Genomic DNA, 16,169 nt, shown 5'->3' on the forward strand with positions numbered 1-16,169 from the left:
TTACTTCTCTCTCTCTCTCAGACAATCCTGCGATTCTATTGGTTACAACGTTTTAATTACAGTACGCTTGCGGGTATATAATAAAACTTCCCGGATACATTAAAAAAAAATCAGTCTGCCGCTCGTTGATTCTCGTCCCACCGTTAAAGATGACGACGACGACTACGTCTCTGTTTTCTCGGTGCCACTCTTCTCCTTCTTTAAACTTCAAATGCGAACTCGAATCTCCCGCTAAAACGCGGCTCTTCTCTCCTGCGAAACATGTTGTCAGGTCGTTAAAAGCATGTCGTATCCGTTGCTCCTCCCACGATCCTGGTAAGACACACAGTCTTTAGTTTCTCATGGTGTTATTACTGAATATACTGAGATATGTTCTGTTTCTGCATGATTTTGACTAGGTTATGTTCTGTTTCTGCATATGAATTGACTAGGTTCGCGTCACGTGTTCGTGTCCAGTAGAAGAAACATGGTTGTCATGTTGTCCACTGTACAGCTTCTGTCTCATTTGCTTCCTCCAAGTGGAAAGGCAGCTGAGTGAGTTTGATGCAAAAAAAAAAACTATTCTTCATGCTATAGTTTAAAAAAAATTCTTGTGCTAGTTTTTAGCCAAATCTGACAGTTGGGTTTCACTTCACAGCATGTATCCACTGATGAAAGATGAGATAAGGAGAGTGGTGACGAAGGGTAAAGCTGCTGGTGTGCTTCGTTTAGTGTTTCATGATGCTGGAACCTTTGAATTGGATGATAACACAGGTAGAGTAGTGTTGCCATGACTCTGTGATACACTACTAATCAATCTCATTCTCAAAATCTTACTTAATTTCTGTGTGTGATTGCAGGTGGCATCAACGGGTCTATTGTGTATGAGCTCGAGAGACCTGAAAACGCAGGTTTGAAGAGATCCTTAAAGGCACTAAACCTTCTCTATCTCTCTTTCTTTGTTAGTATGAGTAAATAAAGATGTAATTTCACTTTTGTTTTTTGCATTTGTTAGGTTCTAGAGAAAGCAAAGATTAAGGTCGATGAGATACAATCAGGTAGTTTCTGTTTGAAACATGTTCTTGTTATATGTGTTGTGGTGCTAACGTTCTGAACTGTGTGATGTTAGTGTCTTGGGCGGATATGATCGCTGTCGCTGGGTCTGAAGCAGTCTCAATGTGCGGCGGCCCAACAATTCCAGTAGTTTTGGGAAGACTTGATTCGACGTAAGCAGTGATAGTCTCAGTCTCTGGTCTTTGTTTCTATATGTTTAACAACAGGATGATCTTTTCATGGTTTTCAGGCAACCTGATCCAGAAGACAAGTTACCTCCAGAGTCCCTCAATGCCTCGGGTTTGAAAGAATGTTTCCAAAGAAAAGGATTCTCGTGAGTCCTTACACAAAGATAGCTGATAACTTATGGTTTTATAGTACCAAAGTTTTGTAACACTTAACATCACTTGGGGGGTCAATTGCATGCAGGACCCAAGAACTTGTTGCCTTGTCTGGTGCACATACGATTGGTAGCAAAGGCTTTGGAGATCCATTTACTTTTGACAATGCATACTACAAAATCCTTCTTGAAAAACCTTGGAGATCGACGACATGTAAGTTTCTTATACTCGTACAGTTTCATCATCTGCCATGTTCAGACTTGTAAAGACTGATATGATGAGTATATCTTTGAATAGTTTTCTTAATTATCATGACTTGGGTTGCAGCCAAAATGACGAGTATGGTGGGGCTTCCTTCGGATCACGCCCTCGTGGAGGATGATGAGTGCTTAAGGTTAGTCCATCTTACCTTGATCATTTCATTATCTAAATTGTCAAGTAGCGTTTGAAGCAGAGGATGAATGAGTTTGGAGTATCTATTCAACTGATATAAGATTCACGGTTTGGTGCATAGGTGGGTGAAGCAGTATGCGGAAGATCAAGACAAGTTCTTCAGAGACTTCACCAATGCTTATATCAAACTAGTTAACTCTGGGGCCAAATGGAAAACATTATGATGTCTAATTTTGATCTTATGTTAGTTCATACTTCATAAACATGTCCTAAATAATTTTGGTTGTTAATGCTTATTTAATTATTTTTTCCTTTTCTAAAAACATGATCAAGATTTCAACAAAGACACTAAATGTTTTGTTTAGAGCTTTTAAATGTTGATTCATGTAAATTTTGACTGTTTATGTTTCGTTCATGTAGTAATAGATAAGAAAGCATAGCTCACATACAAAATCATCGTAAGAATACCAAGTTTATTGGTTTCAAATCTTTTGACCAGATAAGTCTTTTCAATTTTGTTAATCACATAATAAGATAATTTTTTTTGAATGAACACACAATAAGATAAGATATCACTCAAAAGAGTTTTTTTTTTTTTTAAAAAGGGACTAGATGGAGATGATGGAATGAGAAAAGTTTTGAGAAACATCAAGAAAGGAAGGGTGTCACTGTTGTAGCTGTATCTTGCCCTAATCACGGGACCAACTTGTCTCTTAATAAAATGGGTTTTGTGTCTAATCACTTTGCTTCCTCTTTAATCACTCTTTCTCAGTGCTAATCAGGATAATCATACTCCTTTGTTAGTAGTTACTAAATATACACATTAAATTTTTATTTTACAAAGACCTTGAGACCGAACTAACTACATATTGGAGTATGAATGCATGATGATCTATGTTTTTAAATAAAAGCTTGCTAATTGGTTTCTGTTTGTTAATTACTCTATAGCTAATAAACTATAGTATCTCCTCGGTGGTCAACAAATGAGTACTGCTGCTTTCTTATGGTTTCTTAAAGAAAAGTTACATTTGGATTAATTATTTTGGCCTACCAGAAGCATTTGGGGGTGTTTATGTGGGTGCATGTATTTAGATAAGAACGCACTTGTGTTCTTCGATTTGCATAAAACTGGGACAATGATGTACTCTATCATTATTATTTTTGATGTACAATATTAACTTCTCAATACCTATATATATTCAAATTTTGAAATATTATTGATTGGTTTGAAAAAGAAGTAAGCAACTAGTTACATAATAGTATCATTATACTGGTCTGAAAAAAGCAATTTGTTACATATGATATAGATCACCATTGTCAATCTATATATCGAGATGATTTTTATGACCCATATCTTGAGTAGCATGCAAGGTATTACATTACTGTTACTTTTGAAACCATGTCTTTAATTTTAGAAACTATAATATATTTAGATGAAAATTATAGATTCCATGAGCTGGCTTTAGTATTTTTTGATGAAAGGTGTTGATAAACTAGATGACTAATGTTCCCATTTAAGAATCAAGTATGATATAATAGTGTGGGGGATGCCTTAATAAAGCGGCTACTCTATGTAAGATTTTATCATATATAAAAGTCTTATTATATGCATGAAAGAGTTAACAAAATAATTGAACATCTTGAGGAATGTTGTGTGTTTTTACCCTTTATTTTGCACTGATTTCATATGTTGTTATTTTAAATTATTCACAGTAGTCATTTACTCATTGCACATATGCATCCATTCAAATTCATTATTATTTTTAAATTTACATCATGAACCTCCAGAAAAATGTTTCAAGTTGTAGAGGAATCTAAGTTTCTGGTACACGTTTCCTTTTACTAATCCTCCAATGTCTTGATATATAATTTTTTCACCAAAAACTGGAATATATTCCTTGTAAAATTTGCAGTTTTTAAATGAATTTTTATATATCAATCAAAAACACGAGAACGAAAATTCAATTACAAACCGATTCGCACAAAATGACTCAATTTTAATAATTCTTAACTAGCTTCTAACAGTTTACATATGTCTAAGCTGAGAGCTACCAATATATATATATACTAGTGGTATGCCGGCGCTACGCGCCGGGTTCATATGTTATATCGTCAAATAAGTTGAAAATGTTTTGTTTGTTCAAATTTGTAATTCGTTGTATAGTTGCTTTATTAAATGTATATATTTTTATTTCCACATATGTAGTGTATTTGAATGAGGACAAAACATTTATAATATTTTCGAAAAAAATCCAAAATAAAGAATATGACAGAAGTGATAGTGGAAATAAGAACTCAATAAACTCTTATATTATTATTTTTATTTTTTTGAATATATATATTATTATTTTGATTCAAGCAAGCATCACAGATTATTTTCTCTGCATACCGGACAACTTGTTTTTGTACAAAACCACTGATCAATGCAATCAAAATGGTAAATATGGCAGCCATTAAGAGAGCAAAGATTATTTCCATCATTGTAATCTCCGAAACATACAATACATATATAGTTTTTCTTTTCCGTAGTTGGAGGCCTATTAGTACTCTCTAAGTCTTCCTTTTTTTTTTTGAACAAACTCTCTAAGTCTTCCAACATTGGTTTTAAAGATCATTTATTCATGCTGGGAATTATTTGTTTGTGTTGAATTAACTTTTTAAAACGTGGTACAGTTTAGTTTTTAGCAAGACTTTGTTTTATTTTCATACCCTGTTTATCTGTAAAAGACGTTTATATTAATTGTTGTTATGTTGCGTTTAGCTCTAGTAACTATGTTATTTTAATTTTAAATTGTGAAGCAGCCTATGGTCTAGCTAACCAAGGGACTTGTACAATTTGTTCTAAAGTTTGTATAGTGAGTGTTGATTTGTTTGTTAAAGTTTTTAGCGCTTCAGAATTGTATTGTTTTTAAATAACATATAAAAATACAAAGAAAATTGAGGAATTTTATTGTTTTTCAAGATTTTCAATATTCATTGTAGATACTAATATACTGTGAGTAAATTGATCGAAGGTTTAAATTGTTTACCAGTCTTTGGTTTAGCTAACCAAGACATCTCTATCGTAAGTTTTTATAGGGAGTGTAGTTTTATGATGCTCCACAGCATAACACAATGAGTTGGCATATAGGTCACTTGCCCCCAAGTCAAACACACTAACGCACACATTATTGGCTCTCTGCATATATGGTAGAGGTTCATAGCAAAATGATCCACATGAAACCAACTAATAGGCTAACAAAATAACTTAATACGGGGTTGCAAAGCTATGTTACCACATCAAACCAACTAATAGCATCATACGTTGAATGCTCTACGTGTCATCATTGTGGGTGCTTTCCATGGCCGTCACTTCCCCTAAGATATTTGTGCGTGAAGTCGAAACAGATTAAGTATTAGGTGGAAAATCTAAACGTGAGGATTGCAATTGTTAAGGAGAAGTTTGATTTGGAAAATTAACCAAGTAACTCGATGTTCGTGTTGACCATAGACATGATGTCTTCATATTTGCGAAACTTAAACTTGGGATGCTAGGTAGAGGCTCGGTCGATCCTCAACAAACCTCGTCTTCTCAGTGAACCGGATAGCCACGGGTGTTGCTTTGGCTGAGATCGAACACACTTAAGATTTAGAATATGCTTTAGAATATGCTTTAAAATGTTGAGCCTATGTACCGAAATTGAAGCTTAAATTAGGGTTGACTTCACTCATAAAAAGTTCTACTAAAACAGGTCAGTGAGAAAGGAGATTGAAAAATAAATAGAGCTGAAAGTTTGACGATTCGTGATGACTACCTTCTCCTCAACGGACACCATGTTCGCACCAATTAGGCTCCGTGTAGCAACAATCTCCTTACAGCAGCCATCCTTGGAAACAGACATCGGTATGTTGACTATCGCGATGTTTTTGAACGGTGGTCGGTGGAGTTATATTTCTTCTGATATAACGATTTTCAGAGTTTCTAGAGGAAAAGTAACGATTTCCAGAGATCAATCGATCGCTTTCTCTTCAACTCGTCTAAAGGCCCTATTTAGATATGAAGATTCCGCTTGGTAGGGAAGATGAAAAATCCGGACCTGATGAGACGTGGGAAACATTGATTGCCTAACATAACTTCGATGAGTAACTCCAGCGAGTAAAAGTGGGGGTAGAACTGAATTGACGGATGTTACGAAGGAAATGTACAAAATTTAGAAAGTCAAACTTTACATTTGTGTCGTTTTAGGTTCATGGGCCTAACCTAAAATACAGAATAACTTAAAAGCTTAAGAAAAGAACATGATCTGGCCCAATCAAGTCTCGTGAACGTTTCGAAAAATATGAAACAAAGATTTGGGAGCTGCCACGTGGCGGAAAACGCCCCCCTCTCCCTGCTGAGCTGGACATCTTAAGAAGCCATAGAAGTCTACTTTATATATTAAGATACTCTTTAATTGCATACATATTAAATTTTGGTTTATCTTTGAAGTATAAAAGAAGAAAAAAGCAAATCATCCAAAGTTGACAGTCACAGAAAAATCGTCGTAAATAGAAAGACTTTCATTAAAAGAAAAATATTTAAAGTTTCCACAAAACTTCCCATCAATCCCACGATCAAAATAGTAAACCGTCTATTAACCGTAATTATCGTGATGACGTGGCGATTAGATTTCGAACCGCCCCTGTAATAAAAATAACTAAAACGTTTTGTCTTTTATTCTCTCTTCACACAAAAATAAAAATCTCAACTTGTGTTGTGTGTGTGTGTGTGTAGACCGAGAATCCATCCTCAGAAACCCAAAAAAAAAGAAAAATAAAAACACTCGAGCACAAATCCAAATCTCATCCTTCTTCTTCTTCTTGCATTCCTTAGATTGTTTGCTTGCTTTCAATGGACGCTTGATTTGCTCTGGTAACTTCGTTTAGTGTGAGAGAGGTAAGATGCTGCTTCTCACTACCGTGAATAGTGAGCTCGAGATTTAGGTTTTTGTCTTGATTCAGATTCGCTTCTTCTTACAGATAATGTTTGCGTTTTTGTTTACTTAGATCGATTAAGCTACGGATCCATTTTACATAATGAGTGGTTTTAAAAGTCTGGGTATTGGAACAAAACGTGTTCTTTTTTGTAATGTAGCTTGAATCTTGGTCTAATTGACTTCATAGACCACTCTGTTTTTGTGTGAATATTGTTGTTTCTTTACTTATATCAGTTAGTGTTGTTTGTTTTGTAGTTTACTATGGATCCTGAAAGTACCATGGTGGCTGATGGGACTACTGACTCTGCTCTTGCGAATGGTGGTTTAACAGTGGAGAGTGTAGTCGTTGTTGAAGGAAATGGTGTTGCTTCTGGTGAAACTTTGGATAATAATTCAGGAAGTCAGAATGAGAGTTCGGCTTTGGATGCAGATGAACAGCCGAAAGAGGCAGCTGAGGTTTTGTTGTAGATCTTGGATTGGTTTTGATCTGCTCGCCCCTGTCAGATAGGTAACGGTTTTGTTCTTTTTTTTTTGTAGGGCACACAAGTTGAAAGTGTAGATGGGCCAAAGTATGTTAATGGACAAAAGGCTCAACGGAAGCTAAAGCAGGAGAAACTCTCTGGTGGTAAGAATGTTCCGTCGGTTCTTATCAAGAAGAAGAAAGAGATTAAAGGTGCAGATGCTAAAGTGGCATCATCTAATGGCTCTGTTGCTCCTGTTGCACAAACAACAAAGTCTCTGAAGAGCACATCTTTCAATGGTAGAGCGGCTAAGGTCACTGAGGTAATCATCCTTCTATGTTTCTTCGCTGTGGCTGATGATTATTTCTAATTTTTTTTTTTTTTCATATCAGCATGGAAAGCAAGACCGTGCACCAGCTGAAAGCGCCGCCGGGTATTGAGTCTGCTAAGTCTTATCATTTAATCTTTTTATTCACTAATCGGTTGTTGAAGCTAGTCTTTCTTTAATACAGGGACAAGGTGAAACCAAAGCCTCAAAAGAAACAAGTCCAGGAGACACCTGAAGATGATGCTCAGTCTTCTAAGTATTTTTTTTCTCGCATTTACAATCACTTCTTCTTCTTTCTTGTGGCAAGCTGGGGCCTTTATGCATTTGGCTCTCATTTTTTCTGCAATTTGATTATTAATTTATGGTTTCTTAGTAGTCCGAAAGCAGAAGATGGCAAACCTCGTAAAGTTGGTGCACTTCCAAATTACGGGTTCAGTTTCAAATGTGACCAACGGGCTGAAAAGAGAAGAGAGGTTTGCGTTTTCGATCCACAATGCTTTATCTATCCTTTTCTCCACAAACATGTTTTAATGGGTGTTCTGCTTTCATATGGTGCAGTTCTATGTTAAGCTTGAGGAGAAGACTCATGCGAAAGAGGAGGAAATCAATAACATGCAAGCCAAGTCCAAGGTTTGTCTTCTAAACCCACCCGCTTCTTTTGTAATAGTGTTGTCGACCTACTTTTGTTAAAGACAAAGAACTCTTTGGTAATATATCGTAGGAAACACAAGAAGCTGAGCTTAGGAAGCTAAGAAAGAGCTTGAACTTCAAAGCCACACCCATGCCTAGCTTTTCTCAGCCGCCTAAAACAGAGTTAAAGAAGGTACTTACTGCTCTCTCTCTTCTCAACCTTTTTGATGAAGTACTAATTCTCATTGTTATTGTAGATACCACCAACGAGACCCAAATCTCCAAAACTCGGGAGGAAGAAGACTGATTCTGAAGAAACTCAGACCCCTCGTGTCGCTAGGCTGAGCTTAGATGAGAAAGCCTCTAAAGATAGCTCAACTGCTAAGGGAACTGTGCCAGCGGTTGATCTCAAGAAGCAACCCTTGCGCAGGTCACTTCCAAGATTGCCATCTCAGAAAACAGCTCTCCCTGATGGGAAACTCGCTCCAGCAAAAGCTGCAACAGCCTCAGCTAAGGTGAAACCTGAAAGGAAGAAAGTTGAAAAAGATGCCCTGAACCAGTCTTCAAACCCCATAGAGGAGGAAGCACAAGGGAATGTATCGGCCAATGCAGATGCAGAAGAAACACATGAGGTTGCATCTCCAAGGATGGATGAAGAGAGAGCCGAGTCCATAGAGGTATCTGAAGTGGTTGCTGTTGAGCATTAAGACTCATTAGCTTGCATTAATTAAGGAGGACAAGAGGAAAAAGAAACCGTATGATATTTTTATTTTATATTATATCTTCGACCAAAACTTATGTGAGAAGAAATGGGTAAAAAGAGTGAAAAGAGTCATATGGGGTTTGGTTCTAAATGTTGCTGCTTTTTGATATTTCTATGTTTGATGGTAATGTTTTTAATCTTTCAAGTTGTGTTTTTTTTTTTTATGTCTAAGCTCTTTTCTTTTTGATGCTTTGATTCTTAAAAGGTGAATATTCAGGAGATTATGCGTGCGCTTTGTGTATTCTCTCTTCTATTCTTTTTTTGTCACAAATTGAGATTATAGAAAAACCCAAAGGCAAATACAAATACAGGGCCGAAGCCCAACATACTTTTACAAACCTAAAGTCCAAAACCAACTTGGGCAATAAACAAAAGGAAATAAGGCCCACGGCCCATTTCAAAACACCACCGACAGTCGACCTCTACGCCGACTCCTGTTCCAAAACTAGTCTGAGACGCCGCCGCCGGAAAAACTTCCGCCGAAGATGACGACACCATTGCAGAGCCCGCGTCTCACCACTCACACCAAGCGCGTCTACCTACGCCATTCACCACTTCACCACCATAGCTTCTTCTCCTCGGAGATAGCGTCGATCGATCTAAGGAGATCGAGATCTAATCCCACATCTTTGAAGTCCCGAAGCTACTCCACTAAAAAACCATCTAAGATCCGTCGGATAGCAACCTCGAACTCATCAAAAGCTCATCCAACCACTCCTCCATCTCACGAAAACCCTAGAAACCACCGTCTCCGACACACGGAAACTCCGAACCGACAGAAACCGACTCCCCCGAACCAAAAGAAACACCAAACGTCTTCAGCATCAAAGACCACATAAACGGCGAGATGGATCTAAGAGAGCCTCCATCCCCCGGGAACAAGAACCAGCGGCGGCGGAGCTTCCCAAGCCTCCCCTTCCCGGAAGCGATACTACCACGATAACAACTATCTATTTTTCTTGTTGACTAGAGCTGCGGTTAAACTGCACTTGACTGGAAGAACCGGACCGGCGGTGGCTAAGGAAGCCTCTCCGCCGGCCGGAGCAAAACTCTCTTTCTCTCTCTGAATCTGAGTCTTGTAATTTGATCGTCCTTCTCTCTTCTATTCTTCTTCCTTTTTTTTCTTAAAAGATATAAAAATGTCATTGTGGTAAAGAAAGCAAAGAAGTTATTGCATTTACATGTGAAGTTGTTGTTCTGAAGATAACTGGTCCAGCCACTATAATCAATTAATCATGTTTGGTTCTTTGTTTATTGCCCAGAACTGCAGTTTTTTTGTTTATCCATCACTAATTAATTATTCCTTTTATGTCCATTTATGTGTAGTCTTGTTTTGAGACGTGAATGCTGCTCGTTTAACAACGGAGAGTATGTAAAAACAGGGCTTGCAGAGCTTGAAAAATGGTGCCATGATGCAACTGAGGAGGTAGTAGATGTCCTCAAATCCTCTCTGCATTTTCCGAGAGTGTTGCTTATTAAAAGATGCTCTCGGTTTGTTGTAGTTTTCTGGTTCGGCTTGGGATGAACTAAAGCGGCTTGGGATGAACAAGGCCACATTTGACATGGTTCTTCGACGAAAGCGGCTTCAAGAACTCATAAAGTAGTGATCATAAAACGATGCATGATCTTAGAACACACACAATAGGGAAATATAGAAAGCAACAGAGTCTATGAACATGGTGTAAGATTGAACTCTGATTCCACATTTTGATCATTCAACATGCATAGGCATAGCCATCTTCTTCAAGAGAGGGCATTTCCGATATAGCTGGAAACGTTTGCAACCCAGTTAACCTGGGATGCTTCAAGTCTACACAGCTCGAATTCCCATTCACTGATGACTTTCCCGTGTAGGAAGGAGCCGAAGACTTTAAGGGCGAGTGGGATACGACCAGTGATTAGGACAGCACGAACGGAGAGACGGTAGTACTCTCTAGGGACGTGTTCTCGTTTGAAGGCATATTGTGAAAAGAGTTGAAGAGCTTCATCATATCTCAGAGTCTCAACTTCGTAGAGGTGTTTGATTCCACATCGGAGTAGATCATAATTGCCCTGGGTGACAAAGATCAGTCTACTCCCTGGACCAAATCGACTGGCAATCTTTCTGATATTTTCGAGTTGGCCAATGCCAGAGAAATCAACAATAAGCAAAACCTTCCGATGTCCAAGATTTGCATTCACAACTTCAAATAGGCTGCTATCTGGCGCTAGACTTGTCGCTAGAGCAGCAGCTCTTGTGATTTCCTCTAGCAAACACGTTGAATCAATGCCTCGAGCAGAATTTTGGGAGTTTTTTTCAAAGTAGTAGTAGTGATCTTGAAACTGTGGTGAGATCTTTTGGTAAACACATCTCGCAAGTGTGGTTTTGCCTACAAGTATTTGATCACCCCAAATGCCCATTTCTCCAAGTCCGTCGTCGTCTATGGAATCCATACTAAGCAGCAATGCTTCCACTTCTTTCATTTGCCGATCCATCCCAACAAGGCTATTGAAATCAATAGATGGAGGAGCCAATTGAGACTGATAATAAGTTATGCTCCTTGCAGGCGTAGTAGGTTTGAAACTGTTAAGCGTTTGTGCATTCATAATTCTCCAAGCTATTCTCCTGAGAGCATCTCTAACAAGCTCCATCCTGCTGGTGGCAACTCCAGTTGGGTCAGACTTCCCTTTAACCGCTGACATTTGAACGTGTGGTCTCAAAAGTTCAGAAACGTGGCTCATAAGTCTTGAAATAGTGGACGCGTCTGTGTCTTCATCCTCACTCGAGCCGCCATCCTCCCTATGACGACGCAGGAAAGAGGTCAAGAATTTATCTTGTAAAGTAAGGAGTAGCTTAGTCCTATATAAAGAATTCTCATGGAGAGAGAGAGAGAGATGTAACGTAACATCAAGAGAAACATATTGATTTAGTTTGAGAGAGTTTCTAAATCTAATATAAGAGTACTTAGAAGTATTTGGTGCATAAATAATCTAAAGTGTAGATTTAGAAGTTTTGGGTAAATTCAAGATACCATTGAGAGGAGTATACTTCTTGATAGATGTCAACTAAACTGGCCAGTGCGTTTCTCCATCTCTCCACCTTCTCCAAGTTGTTGCTGTTACCTCCATCGTTGTCCTCCCCAAGATTGCTTGCTTGCCCTAAAACATCTGAAGGATCAACCTCGTAAAAGACTGGTGCCACCACCAAGGATTGTTTCTTCCAACACTCAGTTATCTTCGCCAGTTCATCAAGGCACGAGACTGAAGCAGTGTAGTTCTTCGATATGACGACGATGGCAATTTCGGAGTTTTCAATTGCCTCGATCACTTGAGAGGAAGCTGGTTGATTCAATGGTATCTCTTCTTCTTGTTTGAAAGTCTTGAACTGCTCTTTAAACAGTGCAAGGAAAAGATGGCTAACGAAAGTTCTTCGTGTGTCGATTCCTCTGAAACTGACGAAAACATCGAACTTCATCACCTAAGATCCGAAGGTATCAGAGAGATCGGAAACAACTTAGCCAAAGGGTCCTTTCTTTGAATTATGTTTGCTTCTTTGTTCGTTTTTCTCTAATTATTATCATTTTAAAGACAGAGACAACTACAAAAGACAAAAAAAAAGACATTTTTAAATTTGTCTCTAGTAGCGTTGATATATATATGTATATTTTAATCAACACCTTTTTTTTAAGATGTGGTGGTTGAGTTTGAGTCTTTCTGAAGATTCATTTAATCCGACCAAGTTTGATTTACGTAAGACAGGAGGACGCCTCTTTTGCCGGGGAGTCTGCTCGCAAGTTCCTCGCTCTGGGGATATGGGAGATGCTGAACCGAAAACGATCTCGTATGAGACGGAATAAGACTACACAGAAGCAAAACCTGGTCAATCGATTGTGTTTACAATCATGTCCACTAAGTCCGAGCAGTCTATCTGTATATATATATCACGGATAATAACACGTAAAAAAGATATCGCCCAAATAAGTCATTCCATCTTCGCATGGAAAGTCAAAATGCTTTGCCGGCATTTTTGCAGTCCAAAGTGTTCCACCACCCCCAATTGATTCCTATAAATTCATCCGAGACCACTGACAACTATGTTTGACCCATGAGACATCAATTTGGCAGGTTGGGATTTGGGTGACTATGGATGAGGTTGAACCAATAGCTGGGAGAAGAGATGGTATATCATCTTCTTCTTCTCTTAGCTAATTGAAGAGTGTCAACAAGTGAGACATCTTTTCCATTAAAAACTTTATCATTTCTTATCTTCCAAATAAATCATAGGATCTATGAAAAGATTTCAATAAGTGGTGCTAAATATACCACATCTTTTTCCTCCAAAAAAGAAGTCTATGTTTTGATAAACAGAGGGATTCAGGATTCGGGAAGTAATCTAAATGGAACATATAGTCCGATAAAGTCCATATCTACAATGTTGGTGGACATTAAAAAAAGAGGTGATTTATGGTTTCTTTTGGATCACCGCAACTAAGATAAGTCCTATCGATGTTTAGATGTCTAAATGCTAATCTTTCTGGAATCACGATGCATCTCGTCAGCTGTTGCCACATAAAGTGTTGCATTTTCTTTGGGGTTCTAATCTTCTACATATGGCTTTGTGATACTCGATTGGATAATCTGGTCATGGCCACAACTAAGTTTATTTTTCTGTATCAGATCACATCCAGATTTAACCGAGAAGAAATAAAGTTGACTTTATCGATTACAAAACACTACAAAATACTATTAACTATATAGTTTTTAACCAGGCTGTTAGCTATGTCGCCAATACCTTTCGGTGATGTTGTCGGGATGGAAGATCACATGGAAGTTCTCAACCCTCTCTTGGGCATGGACTCCAAGGATGATGATGATCCTCGTATCATAGGAATCGTAGGAACAGGAGGCATTGGCAAAACCACCATAGCAAAGTATCTCTACGAAAAGCACAAACTTGGATTTTCACCTCATCGTCGTTATTTCATGGAAAACGTTTCGAAGCTCTGTAGAGAACATGGTCCTTTACATCTACAAACTCAACTTCTTTCCAACATCTTGCATGAAAAGAATGTGATGCTGGAAAGCATTGAACACGGAAGACAACAACTTGAGTGCAGGCTTAGAAACTTCAAAGTGTTTCTAGTCTTTGATGACGTTGATGATGTGAGACAGCTGGATGCCCTGGCAAAAGAGGTTAAATGGTTTGGACCAGGGAGTCGAGTTATCATAACCACGCGGTATAAGAGGCTGCTTAACTCCTGTCAAGTGTACGACGTCAAGTATTTGGATGATGATCAAGCAATCCAACTCTTCCAGCGGATTGCTTTTAAAGAAGGAAAACCTCCTTCTCCTGTCTTCTCAGATTTTTCAAGTCGTGCTTTGAAGCTTGCTCAAGGTCTTCCTTCAGCCCTCGAGGCTTTGGCCACTTCATTCCGAGGGAAGTCCGAAGTGGACTGGCCTGAGGCTCTAGATTCCTTTAGAAAGGCTCCTTACGATAATTTTTCAAGAATCGTAAATGTTAGCTATGAGAGCTTGGACCAAGTTAGTAAGACTGCTTTTCTTCATGTCGCATGCCTTTTCAATGGAGAACTTGTCTCGCGTGTTAAGACCCTTCTTCACCGTGGTGAATTTGGGATAAGGGCTCTGGCGGAAAAGTCTCTCATCGATATGTATCTGCTAATGGCCGTATAGCTATGCACTATTTGCTGGAGGAAAGGGGAAGACGTATAGTGTATCTCGATTCAGGCAACAACCTTGCTCTAGAACCAATCTTGTGGGACTGGTACGACATAAATCTACTTGCAGACAATGAAGTAAGCCCTCCACAAAGATGTCTTTTGCCTTTTGTTTTGTTTTGGTTGGGTTGGTTATGCCTTGATTCCTCTTTTTGATAAATGTACTATATTATATCAGGGTGCAACCAGAACTGAAGGAATCATGCTAGATGTTTCTAAATTGCCTTACAATATTCATATCGACTTGAAAGTTTTCAAGCAGACGGAGAATCTCAAATTTCTGAATATCTACAACTACAGGCCTTATGAAGAATTGAATTTGGATTCCATGAAAGAGAGCAATCCAAACAGAATTTTACTACCTAATAAACTTAGATTACTACAGTGGGATGCGTATCCTTTTACAACCTTGCCTTCCAGTATCATTACAGATTGTCTTGTAGAAATACTTCTGTGCCACAGCAACCTCACAACTCTTTGGAGTGGAAGCTCCCCGGTATGTTACCAAACAAAACTAATCTTGTACATGAGATTTTAAATGTTTTTCCAACATTGTTTTGCTGCAATAATATGTCAGAGACTTTCTCATCTGAAAAGGCTGAATCTTACGGGATCTATGGTTCTAAAAGAACTTCCAGATCTTCAGGAAGCAGTGTATCTAGAGGAGTTGATGCTGGAAGGTTGCATTTCCCTGACAAGGATTCCAGAGTCCATTTGCAGCCTACCTAGGCTACAGACACTTGATCTATCCAACTGCGATGGGCTAAAGAATCTAGTGATCATAATAGAAGAATCTGAAGCTACTTCCTTTGAAGGCAGAAGCTTGCACGTTAGATCGGTCCACGTGGATTTTCTTGATGCAGAACCGTTAGCAAAAGAGTCTGGAGACATTTCTCTTACAAATCTATCAATCAAGGGAAACTTAAAAATTGAGTTGAAGGTTATTGGAGGATATGCACAGCATCTTTTGTTTGTTTCTGAGCAACAAATCCCTCATGAACTGATGATGTTGGAGCAGCAAACAGCTATGCCTATGCTCATGTCACCTCCCTACAATTTTAAATTGCTTCACATCGTGCAGTATAACTACAGTGAGCAAAGGGATCATTTCAAGTGTTACAGCTTTTCATACTTCCCCTGGTTGATGGAGTTAAGCCTAATCAACATAAACATCGAAGAAATACCAGATGACATTCACCACATGCGAAACCTAGAGAAGTTGAACTTAAGTGGAAACTACTTCAGGGGTTTACCTCCATCAATGATTCACCTTACCAAGTTAAAACACCTGAGGCTTTGTAACTGCCGCAGACTTGAAGCTTTGCCGAAAATATATCAGCTGGAGACTCTCACACTTTCTGATTGTACCAACCTCCACACATTGGTTAGCCTTCCTCATGCAGAAAAAGACCAGGTCGGATACAGTTTGCTTGAGCTTCGGCTTGACAACTGCAGAAATGTTGAGTCATTGTCAGATCAGCTTGGTCTTTTTACAAAGTTGACATATTTAGATATCAGTCGACACGATTTTGAAACAGTTCCTACAAGCATC

General features: G+C 38.5%; 3 protein-coding genes, 1 long non-coding RNA gene and 1 pseudogene across 6 annotated transcripts; 3 read left to right on the plus strand and 2 right to left on the minus strand.

Annotated features, from left to right (window-relative positions):
* The first annotated feature begins 108 nt into the window (after positions 1–108).
* LOC108851337 (putative L-ascorbate peroxidase 6) lies at positions 109–2,168 on the plus strand. The gene is made up of 10 exons (XM_018624752.2): positions 109–315; positions 432–534; positions 638–753; positions 840–910; positions 995–1,037; positions 1,109–1,205; positions 1,283–1,366; positions 1,462–1,586; positions 1,701–1,767; positions 1,888–2,168. The coding sequence occupies exons 1-10, from the start codon at positions 150–152 to the stop codon at positions 1,988–1,990; spliced, it is 975 nt and encodes a 324-aa protein (XP_018480254.1). The 5' UTR covers positions 109–149; the 3' UTR covers positions 1,991–2,168.
* Positions 2,169–4,914: 2,746 nt separating this feature from the next.
* LOC130511811 (uncharacterized) lies at positions 4,915–6,342 on the minus strand. Of its 2 annotated transcripts, XR_008945325.1 has the most exons (3): positions 5,561–6,126; positions 5,227–5,371; positions 4,915–5,123 (listed from the first exon to the last, which is right to left on the minus strand). It is a non-coding gene; the product is annotated as an uncharacterized LOC130511811 (long non-coding RNA). The 2 variants fall into 2 exon arrangements; XR_008945324.1 differs by having other exon boundaries at positions 4,915–5,371; positions 5,561–6,342.
* Positions 6,343–6,503: 161 nt separating this feature from the next.
* LOC108851345 (protein WVD2-like 5) lies at positions 6,504–9,144 on the plus strand. 2 transcript variants are annotated; one of them, XM_057009510.1, is made up of 9 exons: positions 6,504–6,681; positions 6,977–7,177; positions 7,259–7,504; positions 7,575–7,615; positions 7,695–7,766; positions 7,887–7,983; positions 8,069–8,140; positions 8,232–8,333; positions 8,398–9,144. In XM_057009510.1, the coding sequence occupies exons 2-9, from the start codon at positions 6,983–6,985 to the stop codon at positions 8,845–8,847; spliced, it is 1,275 nt and encodes a 424-aa protein (XP_056865490.1). In that variant the 5' UTR covers positions 6,504–6,681; positions 6,977–6,982; the 3' UTR covers positions 8,848–9,144. The 2 variants fall into 2 exon arrangements, with proteins under 2 accessions (XP_056865490.1, XP_056865489.1); XM_057009509.1 differs by having other exon boundaries at positions 6,505–6,681; positions 7,884–7,983.
* A 1,349-nt stretch (positions 9,145–10,493) lies between these two features.
* LOC108836360 (probable disease resistance protein RPP1) lies at positions 10,494–12,448 on the minus strand. Its single transcript, XM_018609524.2, has 2 exons — positions 11,915–12,448; positions 10,494–11,682 (listed from the first exon to the last, which is right to left on the minus strand). The coding sequence occupies exons 1-2, from the start codon at positions 12,355–12,357 to the stop codon at positions 10,647–10,649; spliced, it is 1,479 nt and encodes a 492-aa protein (XP_018465026.2). The 5' UTR covers positions 12,358–12,448; the 3' UTR covers positions 10,494–10,646.
* Positions 12,449–13,427: 979 nt separating this feature from the next.
* The window catches only part of LOC130494726 (putative disease resistance protein At4g11170), a 3,065-nt pseudogene continuing 323 nt past the window's right edge, over positions 13,428–16,169 (plus strand).

The sequence above is a fragment of the Raphanus sativus genome, chromosome 4, assembly GCF_000801105.2.
Source record: "Raphanus sativus cultivar WK10039 chromosome 4, ASM80110v3, whole genome shotgun sequence".
Lineage (NCBI taxonomy): Eukaryota > Viridiplantae > Streptophyta > Magnoliopsida > Brassicales > Brassicaceae > Raphanus > Raphanus sativus.